Here is a 14,298-nt window from a genome sequence, read left to right as displayed (position 1 = left end):
GCCGCCAGCCTTCCTCTTCTGAAGGCTGGCGGGGGCGAAAGTCTTTGCTCCCCCCCCCGCCTGCCTTCAAAAGCTGTCCGGCCAAGGCTTCGCGGACCTCTCCGCCAGCAGCGGCAGCGCTGCCGCTGCTGGTGGAGGGTTGCCGGCATGCCAAAGCCTGCGCGCGCTGACTGATGTCAGCGCGCGCAGGCTTCGGCATGCCGGCAACCCTGCAAAAGACGTCCGGGGGAAGCGGGGAAGAAGCGCTTCTTCCCCGCTTCCCCCGGACGTCTTTTGCAGCAAGGGGCTGCAGGGAGATAGCGATCTCCCTGCAGCCCCTTGCTGCAAAAGACGTCGGGGGGCAGCGGGAAAGAAGCGCTTAGCTTCCCGCTGCCCCCGGACCTCTTTTGAAGCAAGGGGCTGCGGGGAGATAGCGATCTCCCTGCAGCCCCTTGCTTCAAAAGAGAAGACCCGCTGTCCCCGGGGCAAGCTTCGTCTTGCGAAGCAAGCCCATAGGGAAATTCGTCTTGCGAGGCAACTCGAAAACGAAAAAACCTTTCGTTTTGCGAGTTTTTCGTCTCGCGAGGCGTTCGTCTTGCGGGGTACCACTGTACTTAATTCGTTCCGGAGGTCCATTCTTAACCTGAAACTGTTCTTAACCTGAAGCACCACTTTAGCTAATGGGGCCTCCTGCTGCCGCTGCACCACCAGAGCACGATTTCTGTTCTCATCCTGAAGCAAAGTTCTCAACCCAGGGTACTATTTCTGGGTTAGCGGAGTCTGTAACCTGAAGCGTATTTAACCTGAAGCGTATGTAACCCGAGGTACCACTGTACTGAATAAAGTCAAATATAAAACATACATTCAATGCAACGTAATTAACAGGAAACTCAAACACCATCTTAAAGAATGAAAATAAGACCATTACAAAGGAGGTCAGAATGCACATTTAACAAAGTTAACAAACAAAAAAAATACCTTAAGCATTTCAGACAAAAGCAAGTCAAATATAAAGTGCATATTTAAAGCAGCATAACAAACAAGGGAATAAAATATTATCCTAAGCTTAGGACGTATCTGTTGCTGTTGCCACCAGACCTGCCAAAAGTGGTTCATGGCAGGTGATGGCTGTGGAAGCCCAGTGTTACGTACTGAGTTGAATAGTATCCAAAATGCAGCAATCTGATTGGTCCTAGAACAATAGGATTCAGAAGGCAGCAGTCTGATTGGTCCACAGGAGCCACCCAATCCAGTTCCAGGTGGAAGTGAATCCTCAACCTGATTGGCCTACAGGAGAATCCCGGAATTAGCCAATCACGTGGGGCCCATTACGTAAATAATGTATATAAATCACAAAACAGAGAAACCAGTAGGAGAACACTTCAATCTCCCAGGACATTCTATACAAGATCTCAAAGTAGCTGTTTTACTACAAAGGAATTTCAGAAATAGACTGGAAAGAGAAGCTGCTGAATTGCAACTCATTACCAAACTTAAAACAATGGAGAGACCTGGTCTGAACAGAGACATTGGATTCTTATCTCATTATACATGACTAAGCCATTTCTCACCTTCTCACCCCTTGCCTTTTCCTGTAAGACCTATCACAGTCGTTAAGAGTCGTCAACAGGCTCATCAGGCTCATCTCAGCTATCTGCCAATCTCCGATTCCCACCACCCTTCTGAGTAATACCCCTCCCCACCTTCTCTATATATAGAAGGATCTGGCAACTTCTGTCTCAGTGTATCTGAAGAAGTGTGCATGCACACGAAAGCTCATACCAAGAACTAACTTAGTTGGTCTTTAAGGTGCTACAGGAAGGAATTTTTTTATTTTGACTATGGCAGACCAACACGGCTACCCATCTGTAAATGTATATAAAGTAGATGTTTTGGGGGAACTTCCATTCCTCACTACTATGAGCTGAATGAAGAGCATGAAATCCACACTCGACTCTGAGTATATTTCACCCAGGCTCGATGACCTGGCTCTGCACTAAAGAGACAGCTGGGGGTGGAAACATAACATGAAAAGCCTGATCTTTTGGGGGAAGAAAGTTTGTTGTTCAAGGCCTCCCAATCAGCTTTAATAGAGCGGCCTGAGTTTGTCAGAATGTGGCTGAGTCCACCTGAAAATAGCATCCGTCTGGAAGTACCAGGGTGCATGGGTGTGAATATATACACACACATGCATGCACATTCACATACAATTTCTTTTTTAAAAATAATTTTTATTGAATGATTTTATGGTACAAAAAATAATACAGCCATATGACCACTAAATATAATTAAGAAATAAAAATTACATACATCAATATTTAGTTTGTCATTTGTTATTTACCATCTTATTTCCTCCCAAACATTCCATACAAAAACACACATATGTGCAGACACCCCCACCCCCACACAAAATGATAATAATGAAAGTAAATATTTTCCCACTTTTATCTTACAAAATCTTTTCTTCAACTTTGACTTCCTGTCAAGTCCATTTGCATATAATTTATCTTACAATTGAATGTACACAAAACAATAAACCTTTCTATATAAATTTTCCAATACATTCTGAAAACATAATAAATCCTTAATTGTTGTCCACCTCCTTTTAGTTCCTTTATCACTCGATGCTAGCACGGAGTCAAAACTATTATTGTATTTTTGAACATCCCATTTTCCCGCAAATTTTTGCTTTGAGATTCTTCTGAGTTTGCTAGTCAACTGAGCCATCTCCACCAATACCTGTAATTTGATTTGACAATCTGTTATTTTTGGAGCCTCGTGATCTTTCCATCCCTTGGCCACAAGTATTTGGTAAAAGTTATCCCCATCATCTTTTTAAATTCATCGTATATTCCCCCCCCCCAAATCTTAATCTTTTCACACGTCCACCGCATGTGGATCATGTCACCGTTATGTCACACACAATTTCTAAATGTTCTCCTTTCGCCTTTCAGACCAGCGCTGCAGCATCTTCTATGGAGCCCCAAACAAGCCTCAGTACGTGTCCGCCTTGTGCTCTGAAGACGTCTGCCAATGCGCCGAAGGTGAGGTTGCCTGGGCGGCCTTCCGCTGGGGGTGATGGGAAATCTGGAGCACCCCTCCCGCAGCAAACACACCACCTCCTTCGTTTCGCCCGGATGGTGGGTTGAGGTTCTCTAAGGCAATGCGACCATAAGGTCTCACTTGCTGGATCCCAACAGCAGGATCTGAGCGACTCTGCACACACCTCTTCTTAGGCTGTGCTTCAAACCCCACCGACCTGGGAGTTGGATGGAGAGATGGTGCCAGTGTCGGTTTTCTCTCTTTTTCAACTCTCAAATTCAGCTTCTCTGCATTTCTGCAGACATTTGTGAGTAAACCACAGAGCCTAGGGCTTGCCGATCAGAAGGTCGGCGGTTCGAATCCCCGTGACGGGGTGAGCTCCTGTTGCTGGGTCCCTGCTCCTGCCAACCTAGCAGTTCGAAAGCACGTCAAAGTGCAAGTAGATAAATAGGTACCGCTCTGGCGGGAAGGTAAATGGCGTTTCCGTGCGCTGCTCTGGTTCGCCAGAAGCGGCTTAGTCTTGCTGGCCACATGACTCGGAAGCTGTACACTGGCTCCCTCGGCCAATAAAGTGAGATGAGCGCCACAACCCCAGAGTGCGTCACGACTGAACCTAATGGTCAGGGGTCCCTTTACCTTTACACACACACACACACACACACACATGAAATCCTCAGGAAACTTCTTCAGCATACCAGGAATCACGACTGTATAAAAACACAAATGTTAGTGAAAGTAACGTACAAACACACACACACCCCACATTATTTTAGGGGGACTTGCTTTGCAAAAATGCATACGTTAGGAGAAAGCTGCACTAAGACGCTGGTCCGCGTTCTGTGCTCACTTTCCCTATACCTCACCCATTACAAACCTGGACTGCCTAAACTCCACCTCCCTCCTCCCTTCTCTTGAAGCATCTCAGCACCCAGCCTTGCACTAATGCACCATCCACCCCCTGCCAGGGGAACGTAGTGTCAAGCTTGGAGAGTCCTCCCCTCCGTTTGGTAACTCCATAGATAAGAATCAATGAGCAGTTGATAGATTTATAGCCAGTGTGGTGCAGTGGTTAAAAGCGGTAGCCTCGTAATCTGGTGAACTGCGTTCGCTTCCCCGCTCCTCCACATGCAGCTGCTGGGTGACCTTGGGCCAGTCACACTTCTCTGAAGTCTCTCAGCCCCACTCACCTCAGAGTGTTTGTTGTGGGGGAGGAAGGGAAAGGAGAATGTTAGCCGCTTTGAGACTCCTTAGGGCAGTGATAAAGCGGGATATCAAATCCAAACTCTTCTTCTTCTTCTTTTATTAAAGCTTCATGTTGCAGTCACAAAATACACAGCTCTCCGCAAGGAGGGCAGTTGCCTGCTCTGAATTCAACTCCCGCAGCAAGGAGCGCACCAACATGAAGTTCCTCCCCCTCTCTGCCTCCTTTGCTCTCTGATACGTTCGGACCTCCAAGTCCGTGGGGAGGGGGGTTCCCCCACACTCCCAACTGATGTGTCTCCCAACTGCCCCCTCCCTTCTGGATCTCTTGCCATTATCTTGTAGCTGGGTATCTCCTCCCTAATCTGTTCAGCTTCTGTGTCTGTGTCTGCCTGTCTCTTCTGAAAACACTGGGGGGGGGGCAAATACTCCCCCTCCTCTTCTGAGAGAAGGTGGTCTGCCTGTGACTGCATTCTCCCATCTTCAGATCAAAACCATTCCCTGACACCTAGGAAACCTGACCTTATCTCCTCTCTCACTTGCACAGGTGCCTGTCCGCGTTTGAAGCGTACCCTTGACGAGGCCATTACGGAGCAAGCACGCATGGAGTTTGCATGCTACAGTCCCCGTGTGCATTACGGTAAGGGGTTAGGGGAGGGATCAGAGACCCTCCAGCCTCTCCAGCCCGGCTCTTTTGGCTCTTGCCCCACTGATGTCTCACCATCTCTAACCCCTAATAATAATAATAATAATAATTATTATTATTATTATTATTATTATTATTTATACCCCGCCCATCTGGCTGGGCCTCCCCAGCCACACTGGGCAGCTCACAACAGAATATTAATATACAATAGTCCATCAAACAATAAAGCTTCCCTAAACAGGGCTGCCTTCAGATGTCTTCTAAAAGTCTGGTAGTTGTTGTTCTCTTTGACACCTGGTGGGAGGGTGTTCCACAAGGCGGGTGCCACTACCAAGAAGGCCCTCTGCCTGGTTCCTTGTAACTTGGCTTCTCGCAGTGAAAGAACCGCCAGAAGGCCCTCGGTGCTGGACCTCAGTGTCTGGGCTGAACAATGGGGGTGGAAACGCTCCTTCAGATATACTGGACCGAGGCTGCTTAGGGCTTTAAAGGTCAGCACCAACACTTTGAATTGTGCTCAGAAACGTGCTGGGAGCCAATGTAGGCCTTTCAGGACCGGTGTTAATATGGTCTTGGTGGCCGCTCTAAGTTACCAGTCTAGCTGCCACATTCAAAGCCTCTGTGATGCATAATTTCAGACTTTGCATCTTTTCTGCTCATGGTTCACATGCGGCTCTGTAGCCAACTTGCAGACCCAGCTGAGGTCTGACGTTTATGTCTTTGTTGAAAATATTTGCATTCTGCCCTCTGAGAGATTTCAGGGCGGTGGCGAACAACATGAAAGTTGGAGAGTTTTTTGTTTGTCTGCTGTGCATCTATACACCTCTTAAGGTATTGTAACCAAATTTTGCACGGTGGTCCTTGAGATCAAGCAGCAGATTTCTTTCTGTGCTTGGATGCAACATTCTTGAATCAACAAGACAGACTGAACCTTTAAAAAATTGCAGTGGTTTTAAACTGCTGATTTCAAAATTGCACTGATTCTAAAAACTGGTTTCAGCTCTGCACTGATTTTTTTAGACTTCCCAAACAACACCCGGGTTCATGGCTGCTAAAGCCACAGCATTAACAAGCAAATGAGTTGACAGCTAAAAACTTAAAGGCCTGACACAAAATGCATGGGAAAATATAAAATGACTTAACCAGGGACGGAGGGAGGTTATTTTGGCACTAGGCAGACCTCTTTGGAAATGGCATTCCATATTGGAGTGGCCACCACTGAAAATCCCTTTCCCTTCTTCATACATAGCACACATTTCCAACAAGGAAATACTTGGAAAAGTTCAAGTTCCTAGTCCAGTGCACTTAACAGCCTCCAGAGGCTTGTGGGGTTTTGTCTCCTTTTGTCAGTGGGCGCTTCCTGACAACCTGTGTATTGAGAAATCACCCTGATTTGCTTGCACAACGCTTATACAGCAGTTAGACTGAGCCTGGTCTTTATTGAACATTCATTCTGATATTTTTATGGGGAGGTTCTATGACAACGAGCATTCGTCCTTCATTCATCTCTGGTTGCTTGCAGGATATTCACACATCTTCTCGTCATTTATTTATTCATCTCCCATACTTTCCCTGTCTGTCATTTACCAAACTGCAAAAAGTTGTTTTTTAGCGGGATTTCTTGCCCTTGGGTGAAAATAAATGTTTTAATCCACTTTAACTACATAAACCTAAACTTCTGGTGCGTGACCATATTCCTCCTGCAAATTATTGCATGTTTGGAGGTGCCTTTTGTTTGTTTCTTCCTTTTATATGTTGGTTTTGGAGACTCGTTTTCTTCATCAAGCAGTGTATGGTCTGAAATTAGTTCCCGTCTTGTGGGTTGCTGACATGTACCTTCCTGGCTATTGTCTCTTTTCTCTAAGAGCCAGTGTGGTGTAGTGGTTAAGAGCAGTAGACTCGTAATCTGGGGAACCGGGTTCGTGTCTCCGCTCCTCCACATGCAGCTGCTGGGTGACCTTGGACCAGTCACACTTCTCTGAAGTCTCTCAGCCCCACTCACCTCACAGAGTGTTTGTTGTGGGGGAGGAAGGGAAAGGAGAATGTTAGCCGCTTTGAGACTCCTGAAGGGGAGTGAAAGGCGGGATATCAAATCCAAACTCTTCTTCTTCTTCTTCTTCTCTCCCACCTTCAGGGTTCCGAGTTCGAGTGGAGCGCGAGACCCAAGAAAGCGCCTTCCGCGTCTACGAAGTTATCATCCTGGAGCCCTTGCAGTACAGTGAGCGATGTTTATTTCATTTTGATAAGTTTACGAATCGCTTCCTAGGAAATACCTCGAAGCGATTCAACCATAAAGACGACGACAGCAACAACAACAACAACAAAACCTAAAACAATTTGACATATAAAAGCCATTACAGCAATTGCATGTATAAAAATGCCTTCAAATCCAACACAGACACTGGCTGGGCTAAAAATCTCCACTTCAACGGCTTGTTGGAAGCAGAAGGGCATCAACAGGAGTCAGGCCATAGCTGTCAACTTTCAGATTTGAAAATAAGGGATCAGCAGCCTCGAAAACAAGGGATCAGCAGCCTCACCTGTCCTGGGGACAGTCTACGGGATATCTAACAATCCGAGATAGCAGCAGGAAACGGCGCTGGAATACGGGAATTTCCCGCAAAAAAAGGGAAGGTTGACAGCTATGAGTCGGGCTCCAATGAAAGAGCCTGCTGTGGTGGCAAAATTGGGCCCGGGACCACGGCACCCACAGCACCCCTCTGCTTGCTGCCCATTCCAAATTGCCCAGCTGAAGCCTTCCTAGAGGAGTAGTTGCTTGCAGACCTGTTTGCTAGGTTTTGCTCCTGTTATCTGCCACCTGTAGCTGGTCCCCGCCCCCAATGCAGCGCTGTAGCTCAGGCCCCTGGAGCGCCACATGTGCCCTCCCCCCAGGGGCGGGGCAAGCCACCCATTGGGCGGGGCAAGCTGGGGCAGGGTGCACTGCATCGAGCCTCGCCACCGCAACCCACCCCCCAGCTGTAGGGTGGCTGAGGGAGAGGCGGCGGACAGATGCAATAATACAGTGGTACCTCGGGTTACATACGCTTCAGGTTACATACACTTCAGGTTACAGACTCCTTTAACCCAGAAATAGTACCTCAGGTTAAGAACTTTGCTTCGGGATGAGAACAGAAATTATGCTCCGGCGGCAGCAGGAGGCCCCATTAGCTAATGTGGTGCTTCAGGTTAAGAACAGTTTCAGGTTAAGAACGGACCTCCAGAACGAATTAAGTACTTAACCCGAGGTACCACAATAATAATAATAATAATAATAACAACAACAACAACAACAACAACAACAACCACAACAACAACAACAACAACAACAATAATAATTTATTATTTATACCCCGCCCATCTGGCTGGGCCTCCCCAGCCACTCTGGGCAGCTCACAACAGAATATTAATATACAATAGTCCATCAAATAATAAAGTTTCTCTAAACAGGGCTGCCTTCAGATGTCTTCTAAAAGTCTGGCAGTTGTTGTTCTCTTTGACATCTGGTGGGAGGGCGTTCCACAGGGTGGGTGCCACTACCAAGAAGGCCCTCTGCCTGGTTCCCTGTAACTTGGCTTCTCGCAGTGAAAGAACCGCCAGAAGGCCCTCGGTGCTGGATCTCAGTGTCCGGGCTGAGCAATGGGGGTGGAGACGCTCCTTCAGATACACTGGACCGAGGCTGTTTAGAGCTTTAAAGGTCTGGGCGGCTTCCAACAAAATATTAAAATACAGTAATGTATCAAACATTAAAAGCTTCCCTGCCATTTTGGGCAGCGTGGAGCCTGCAGGTGGCCAAGCCGCCACGTCACAAAGCCCATAGCCATTTTGTCACTCCCTTCAGGGATGACACCCAGGGTGACCCCCAATCCCTTCCTACGCCACTGGATGGCAATTATCTTAAAAATGAAACAAAATAATTGTAAGTTTTTATTGAGGCCTTTATCCCACAATGAAACTAACCTGACCTGTTCAGCTCATTTTCTCTTATATTATTCTCACTGCCCCCCCATCACCCCCTGACTCCCATTCTCTCTTCCTCTCCAGTCGCAGATGTCGGGATCTCTGAGAATGAGATCAGGCGCTTTGTGGTCCGTGCGGCCTGTCGGACTCGCTTGGTCACCGGCCAGGAGTATCTGCTGATGGGACGCGACGGGGAGACCCGGGATGCCGAAGGACGGTAGGTTGGGGAGGGGAGGGGAATCAGGTGTGCAGTGGGCTGGTTGGGGGTTGGGAGGAAGGCCCAGTAGGAACTGGTACCCAGAAACAGAGTTCACTGGCCTTCAGGGCTTTTTGAGAGAAGGGAGTTGAAATATACTCGGAGTTGAGAGTGGATTTCATGCTCTTTATTCAGCTCATGGTGGTGAGGAGGAATGGAAGTTCCCCCAGTATGTCTGCTTTATATACATTATTTACACAATGGGCCCCATGTGATTGGTTAATTCCGGGATTCACCAGTAGGCCAATCAGGTTGAGGATTCACTTCCACTTGGAGCTGGATTGGGTAGCTCCTGTGGACCAATCAGACTGCTGCCTTTGGGATCCTATTCAACTCAGTACATAACACCAGTCATGCTTAGGGATCAACTGCTGAGACGGGGTGGCTAACTTGTGGCCCTTCGAGAGGTTATTAGACTCCTGGTCCCATCAGCCCCAGTGAGTCAGGGATGATGGGAGTTGTAGTCCAGCAACACCTGGTGGTCCACACCCTACCCTACCTGTCAGGGAACTGACATCAGAGCTAGAGGTGGAGGGAAGGCTCTCAAATGATGCTGGAGAAGGGCCCAGCAGGGAGAGAGGCAGCTCCGCAGATGGGGAAGCAAATCAGCGCAACACCAGGGATATAGAGGGGCTGATGGGGGAATCGGCGAGAGGGCTCCAGGACTCTTCACCTGTGGGGAGAGCACAGGTCCTCCGCTACCCACGCCCACCCTGCGCAGGAGACTTCCGCGCAGAGAGAGTAGGAGACTGGGTGTCAAACAACTTTTATGTTGGAAAAGATTTAAGAAACGCCCACTGACGGATTCTGCTAGCGACTGAGGCAGCCACGAAGTGAAGGGCTGCCCAGACTGAAAGGTTTAGCAAGGCAACAAAGCCTGGAGAGGCGGCAACTTACGCACGAGCAACCCATACACATTACACTACCCTTGGGGCAACGGTCAGGCACTTGCTGAGGCAGAGAAGAAAAGAGGTGGGACACAAATGTTTAACAATAACAACGCCAGTGCCGAATTCAGAGGCAGTTTAGGAAGTTGCCTTATGCTGAACCCATCTAGCTCAGTACTGTCTACACAATGTGGCTTTGGGCCCTCATATTTACGGGACCGCCTCTCCTGGTATGCCCCGCAGAGGACCTTAAGGTCCATGAATAATCTTAGCTTAGAGGTCCCGGGCCCTAAGGAAGTCAGATTATCCTGGGCCAGGGCCTTCTCAGTGATGGCTCCGACCTGGTGGAATGCTCTGTCCCATGAGACCAGGGCCCTGCAGGATTTAACTTCCTTCCGCAGGGCCTGTAAGACAGAGCTATTCCACCTGGCTTTCAATTTGAACTTAGCCTGATCTTTTATTCCCCTTCCTTCCCTCCCCCTCCCCTTTTTATGAAGATTACCTGCTCTGGGGTCCCACAGCTATTTCTCCCCTGGTCTCCTCGCTGGCCCAAATAGGACTAATTTAGCCAGCTAGCCCTGGTGATCATCTAATGTTTATTGGATGGATTTCCCCCCTAAATTGATTTTTGAATTCTGAATTTATTGTTATTCACATTTTATACTGTATTTTATGCTGTTTTTTGTTGCATCAATTAAGTGTTTTAAATTTGGTGTTAGCTGCCCTGAGTCCGGTTTTCTGAACCAGGTAGGGTGGTGTAAATAAAAAATTATTATTATTATTATTATTATTATTATTATTATTATTATTACACAGACTGGCAGCAGCTCCCCATGGTTTCAGGCAGGGGGCACTCCCAGCCCTCCCCGGAGGATTCTGGGGACTGGAGGATTCTGGGGACTGGAGAGCCAGTGTGGTGTAATGGTTAAGAGCGGTAGACTCGTAATCTGGGGAACCGGGTTCGCTTCCCCACTCCTCCACATGCAGCTGCTGGGTGACCTTGGGCCAGTCACACTTCTCTGAAGTCTCTCAGCCCCACTCACCTCACAGAGTGTTTGTTGTGGGGGAGGAAGGGAAAGGAGAATGTTAGCCGCTTTGAGACTCCCTAGGGTAGTGATAAAGCGGGATATCAAATCCAAACTCCTCTTCTTCCTGTATGCAAGGCAGAGGCTCACCCGCTCAGCTACTGCCCCTCCCTCAAACGCTCCTTCTCTGTAAATGCAGCTGTTTTGGAGCGCATCTTTGCAAAGGCAGCTCCAGATTAAACTCTCCTGCGTACATTTTTTGTGGAAGGGGGTGAATATGCCTGGCTTTTTACACGCTGACCCGTCTTCTCCGCAGCCCCCAGTACCTGATGGATATGAATTCCTGGATAGAGGAGCTGCCAAAGTCCCAGAGCTGCCGAGCCACACAGCACCGCAACACCTGCTCCCAGCTCCAGTCATTCATCTCTTCCTTTGCTGTCAGCGGCTGCCGGGTCTAAGCCACAGAAGGGGCTTCACGTCTCCTGCGCTCCCCCCCACCCCCCATTTAGATGCACCAGAACTCTGGCCTTTGCAGCGGAGTCGCTTCCAAGTACGATATATCAGCTCTGCTACATTTGGGAGGGGGCCTTGCTCACCCTGCTGACGGGGGACCCCTGCACCTGAGAGTGTGCCTGGCCTTTTTAATGCTTTTAACGAGATTCTGGCTGCTAATTTCTAGGGAGCCCACAGAGCCACTTAGAAATAACAGGAATGTGTGGCCAAAATGATGGACAGCTGCCTACAGTGTGTGTCTTTAAAATCGGTGTCTGTTCCATAGGAACAGGAAAATGTATGCCCAGAGCATATTTGAACAAAATGGGCATTCTCACCTGAATTTAAAATGACAGTTTCCCTTTGCATAACATCAGCTACGTTTACAAGTTCAAACAGCAACTTCCGTCTGCAAATGAAGACGAGGGGTAGCCGTTAGCCGAATGAGAAGTACCGGCCTAGTCCTGTCCGAAAAGTTCTCGGCACTTACCTTTTTTATTTTAGGTTTCGCCTGCAGCACCTTACAACGTATTTGCACTGTTCAAATGGCAATTTTATTCATTAAAAAGAAAGCGTTGCTTCCTGGTTTTGTTTCCTCTGCCTGTTCATTCTTTCTGCTGCCATCTTGAGTCTTGAGGGGTCGCCAGGCTCAGGCGTAATGGAGTGTCCGGCTGAGGTGGACAAGGAGGGGAAATGGGAGGATGACATGTGGCAGGCTGAGCTTCAGGAGGTGGGTACTTCACCTTCCCAGGATACGGATGCCCCGGCTGGAGAAGCAGGACTCCCATCTCTCCTCCCGCAGACTGACCCCCAGACTCATAAGAAACTGATAACACAAGGTTATGTTTTGCCTGTCGTTGCACCCAACCTATCCATGGCTAGTTGTATTTAGAGTGGGTCCATTTAAGTTAATAGACGCAATTAATTTTGGCCAACCCGTTTGTTCAAACACACAGGTTATGCCAATTCAAGGTGCTTCACTACTAAGCCAAAGATATTAGGTAGACAGAGGAACGAGTATCATAGCATTGTAGAGCTGGAGGGACTCCAAGGGTCAACTCTATGATACTAGGTTTAAGAACCATACCATAGCTGTCAACGTAAGGGAGATTCCCTTATTCCAAATAGGATTCCTCGCAAGAAAAGGGAAAAGTTGACAGCTATGAACCATACTGAACATGTCAGGATTCCAGCCGCGGTCAGAGGTACACCGGCCTCACTCCAGGCATTCGGCTGGGATCCTTGTTGACCTTCCGTCGCGTCTCCTGGCAGGCAAGGTCATAAATCGGCGATTCTCCCCAGACGTGAGGAGAACACACCCTCCTCCTTCTCTCCCTCCCTGCATTCACCCCAGGGAGGGGAAGAAAGACAGACAGGAGTCCTATTTACATGTTTTATTCCTGTCGTTCAGCAGTACAAAGAAACGTGTCTGTACCCTCCAGACTCCGGCAGAAGAGTCTCAGCTCCACCCCTGTACTTCCAGCACAGGTCAGATGACACTCTGAGCTAACATCCGGTGCTCAGAGCAGAGAAAGGACTGCCCCCTTTCTCCACTAGTACAGTTGCAGACCACAACATCCTGTTTTGCATTCCAGCCACCTGCAGCTGGCTTTTGCATTGGTGCTTTTTCCTGACAGAACATGGGTTTAAAAAATACAAATAAAAAGCCAAGGTGGAGACCTGTATGTATGTATGTATGTATGTATGTATGTATTTAAATTTCTATACCATCTTTCATCTGAGGATCAGAGGGTGTTTTACCCAAAAAAAACACAAAAAACAGCTGGAAAATCTTGTCGAAACAAAAATGTCATCAGTTGTTTCTGGAAAGTGTCTCTGCCTGTCATCTCTCAATAGGGATGCTGTTCCACAAAACCTGAAGCTGCCGCACTGAAAGTCCTACTCTCGAGTAGCTGTGCATAGGTTGGGCTTGGCTTTTTGGGGGGATTGCAAGGAAAGCCTTGGGTGCGTAAGGAGTAAAAGGGTGTCTAGGGTAGCCTGACCTGAAACTCTCTGGGGCCCAAACCTTGTACTTTGTCCTGGAACAGACTGGCAGCTCAGTAAGTACTAGACTAGAGGGATGATGGGAGCTGTCATCCAACAATGGATGGAGGGCACCACATTGGCCAGGTCCCTCTCCCACTAGTTCTTCCACAGTATCTAGGGTTGCCATATTTCAAAAAGTGAAAATCCGGACACAAAAGTTGTTCAACTTTTTTTGGTGAAGTTGTTCATTTTTTAAGCTATTTTTAAGGAATTTCACACACACACAAAATCAACGCTTCCAATATAGGCTGCCATACGCCCAGATTTTCCCAGACATTTTAAGCAACTTTCAAAAATCGCCCAGACGTCATTTTTGACGGCCCAGCCCCGGCTATGTCTGGGAGATTCCGGATGTATGGCAGGCCCAAGAGTATCTTCCTCCTCACAGAAGCTGGATTCAGATATGTCGAAGTCAACCGAACCCACCTGAAAGAGCAACTTCTCCATGGATCTTCTCTCGGTGCAGAATCCATCCCCCACCGTCCTGTGCAATCCTATACATGTTGATTCATAAGGCAGTTCCGCTGTGTGCAATGGGTCAGGCAAGCGTGCCTAGGACCCACAACTTCATAAAGTTGCAGTTGCTTAGCATTCAGAAACTTTCCAATGCTTTATAACGGAAACAACTGTATTACTTGCCTTACCCTCTTCCCCCAATTGCAACAACAGTGGACGCTTGGGGTGTGAACATGATCCATGCGGGATGCACGTTCGCAACCCGCAGTGGTGCGTCTGTGCACACGCGGGTTGCAATTCGGCATTTCTGCGCAT

At 48.1% G+C, this 14,298-nt stretch overlaps 1 protein-coding gene across 4 annotated transcripts in view; it reads left to right on the top strand.

The window, feature by feature from the left end:
- LOC310701040 (complement C4-A-like) overlaps window positions 1–14,298 on the top strand; it is a 338,535-nt gene that overhangs the window by 52,489 nt on the left and 271,748 nt on the right. For 3 of the 4 annotated variants that reach the window (XR_014522905.1, XM_083491039.1, XM_083491040.1), the window contains exons 37-41: window positions 2,934–3,023; window positions 4,769–4,861; window positions 6,999–7,082; window positions 8,906–9,038; window positions 11,306–12,066. Coding sequence is in view for 2 of the 4 variants with exons in the window: in XM_083491039.1 (XP_083347165.1) it covers window positions 2,934–3,023; window positions 4,769–4,861; window positions 6,999–7,082; window positions 8,906–9,038; window positions 11,306–11,447 (542 nt within the window). In the remaining 2 variants the exon portion in view is untranslated. Of the gene's footprint in view, window positions 1–2,933; window positions 3,024–4,768; window positions 4,862–6,998; window positions 7,407–8,905; window positions 9,039–11,305; window positions 12,067–14,298 lie in introns of those variants that run through there. The other variant, XR_014522904.1, reaches the window with a different exon arrangement.

This window comes from Podarcis liolepis (genome assembly GCF_965112155.1).
Source record: "Podarcis liolepis genome assembly, chromosome: 2".
Taxonomy (NCBI): domain Eukaryota; kingdom Metazoa; phylum Chordata; class Lepidosauria; order Squamata; family Lacertidae; genus Podarcis; species Podarcis liolepis.
This window is presented reverse-complemented; position numbering and strand designations above follow the sequence as displayed.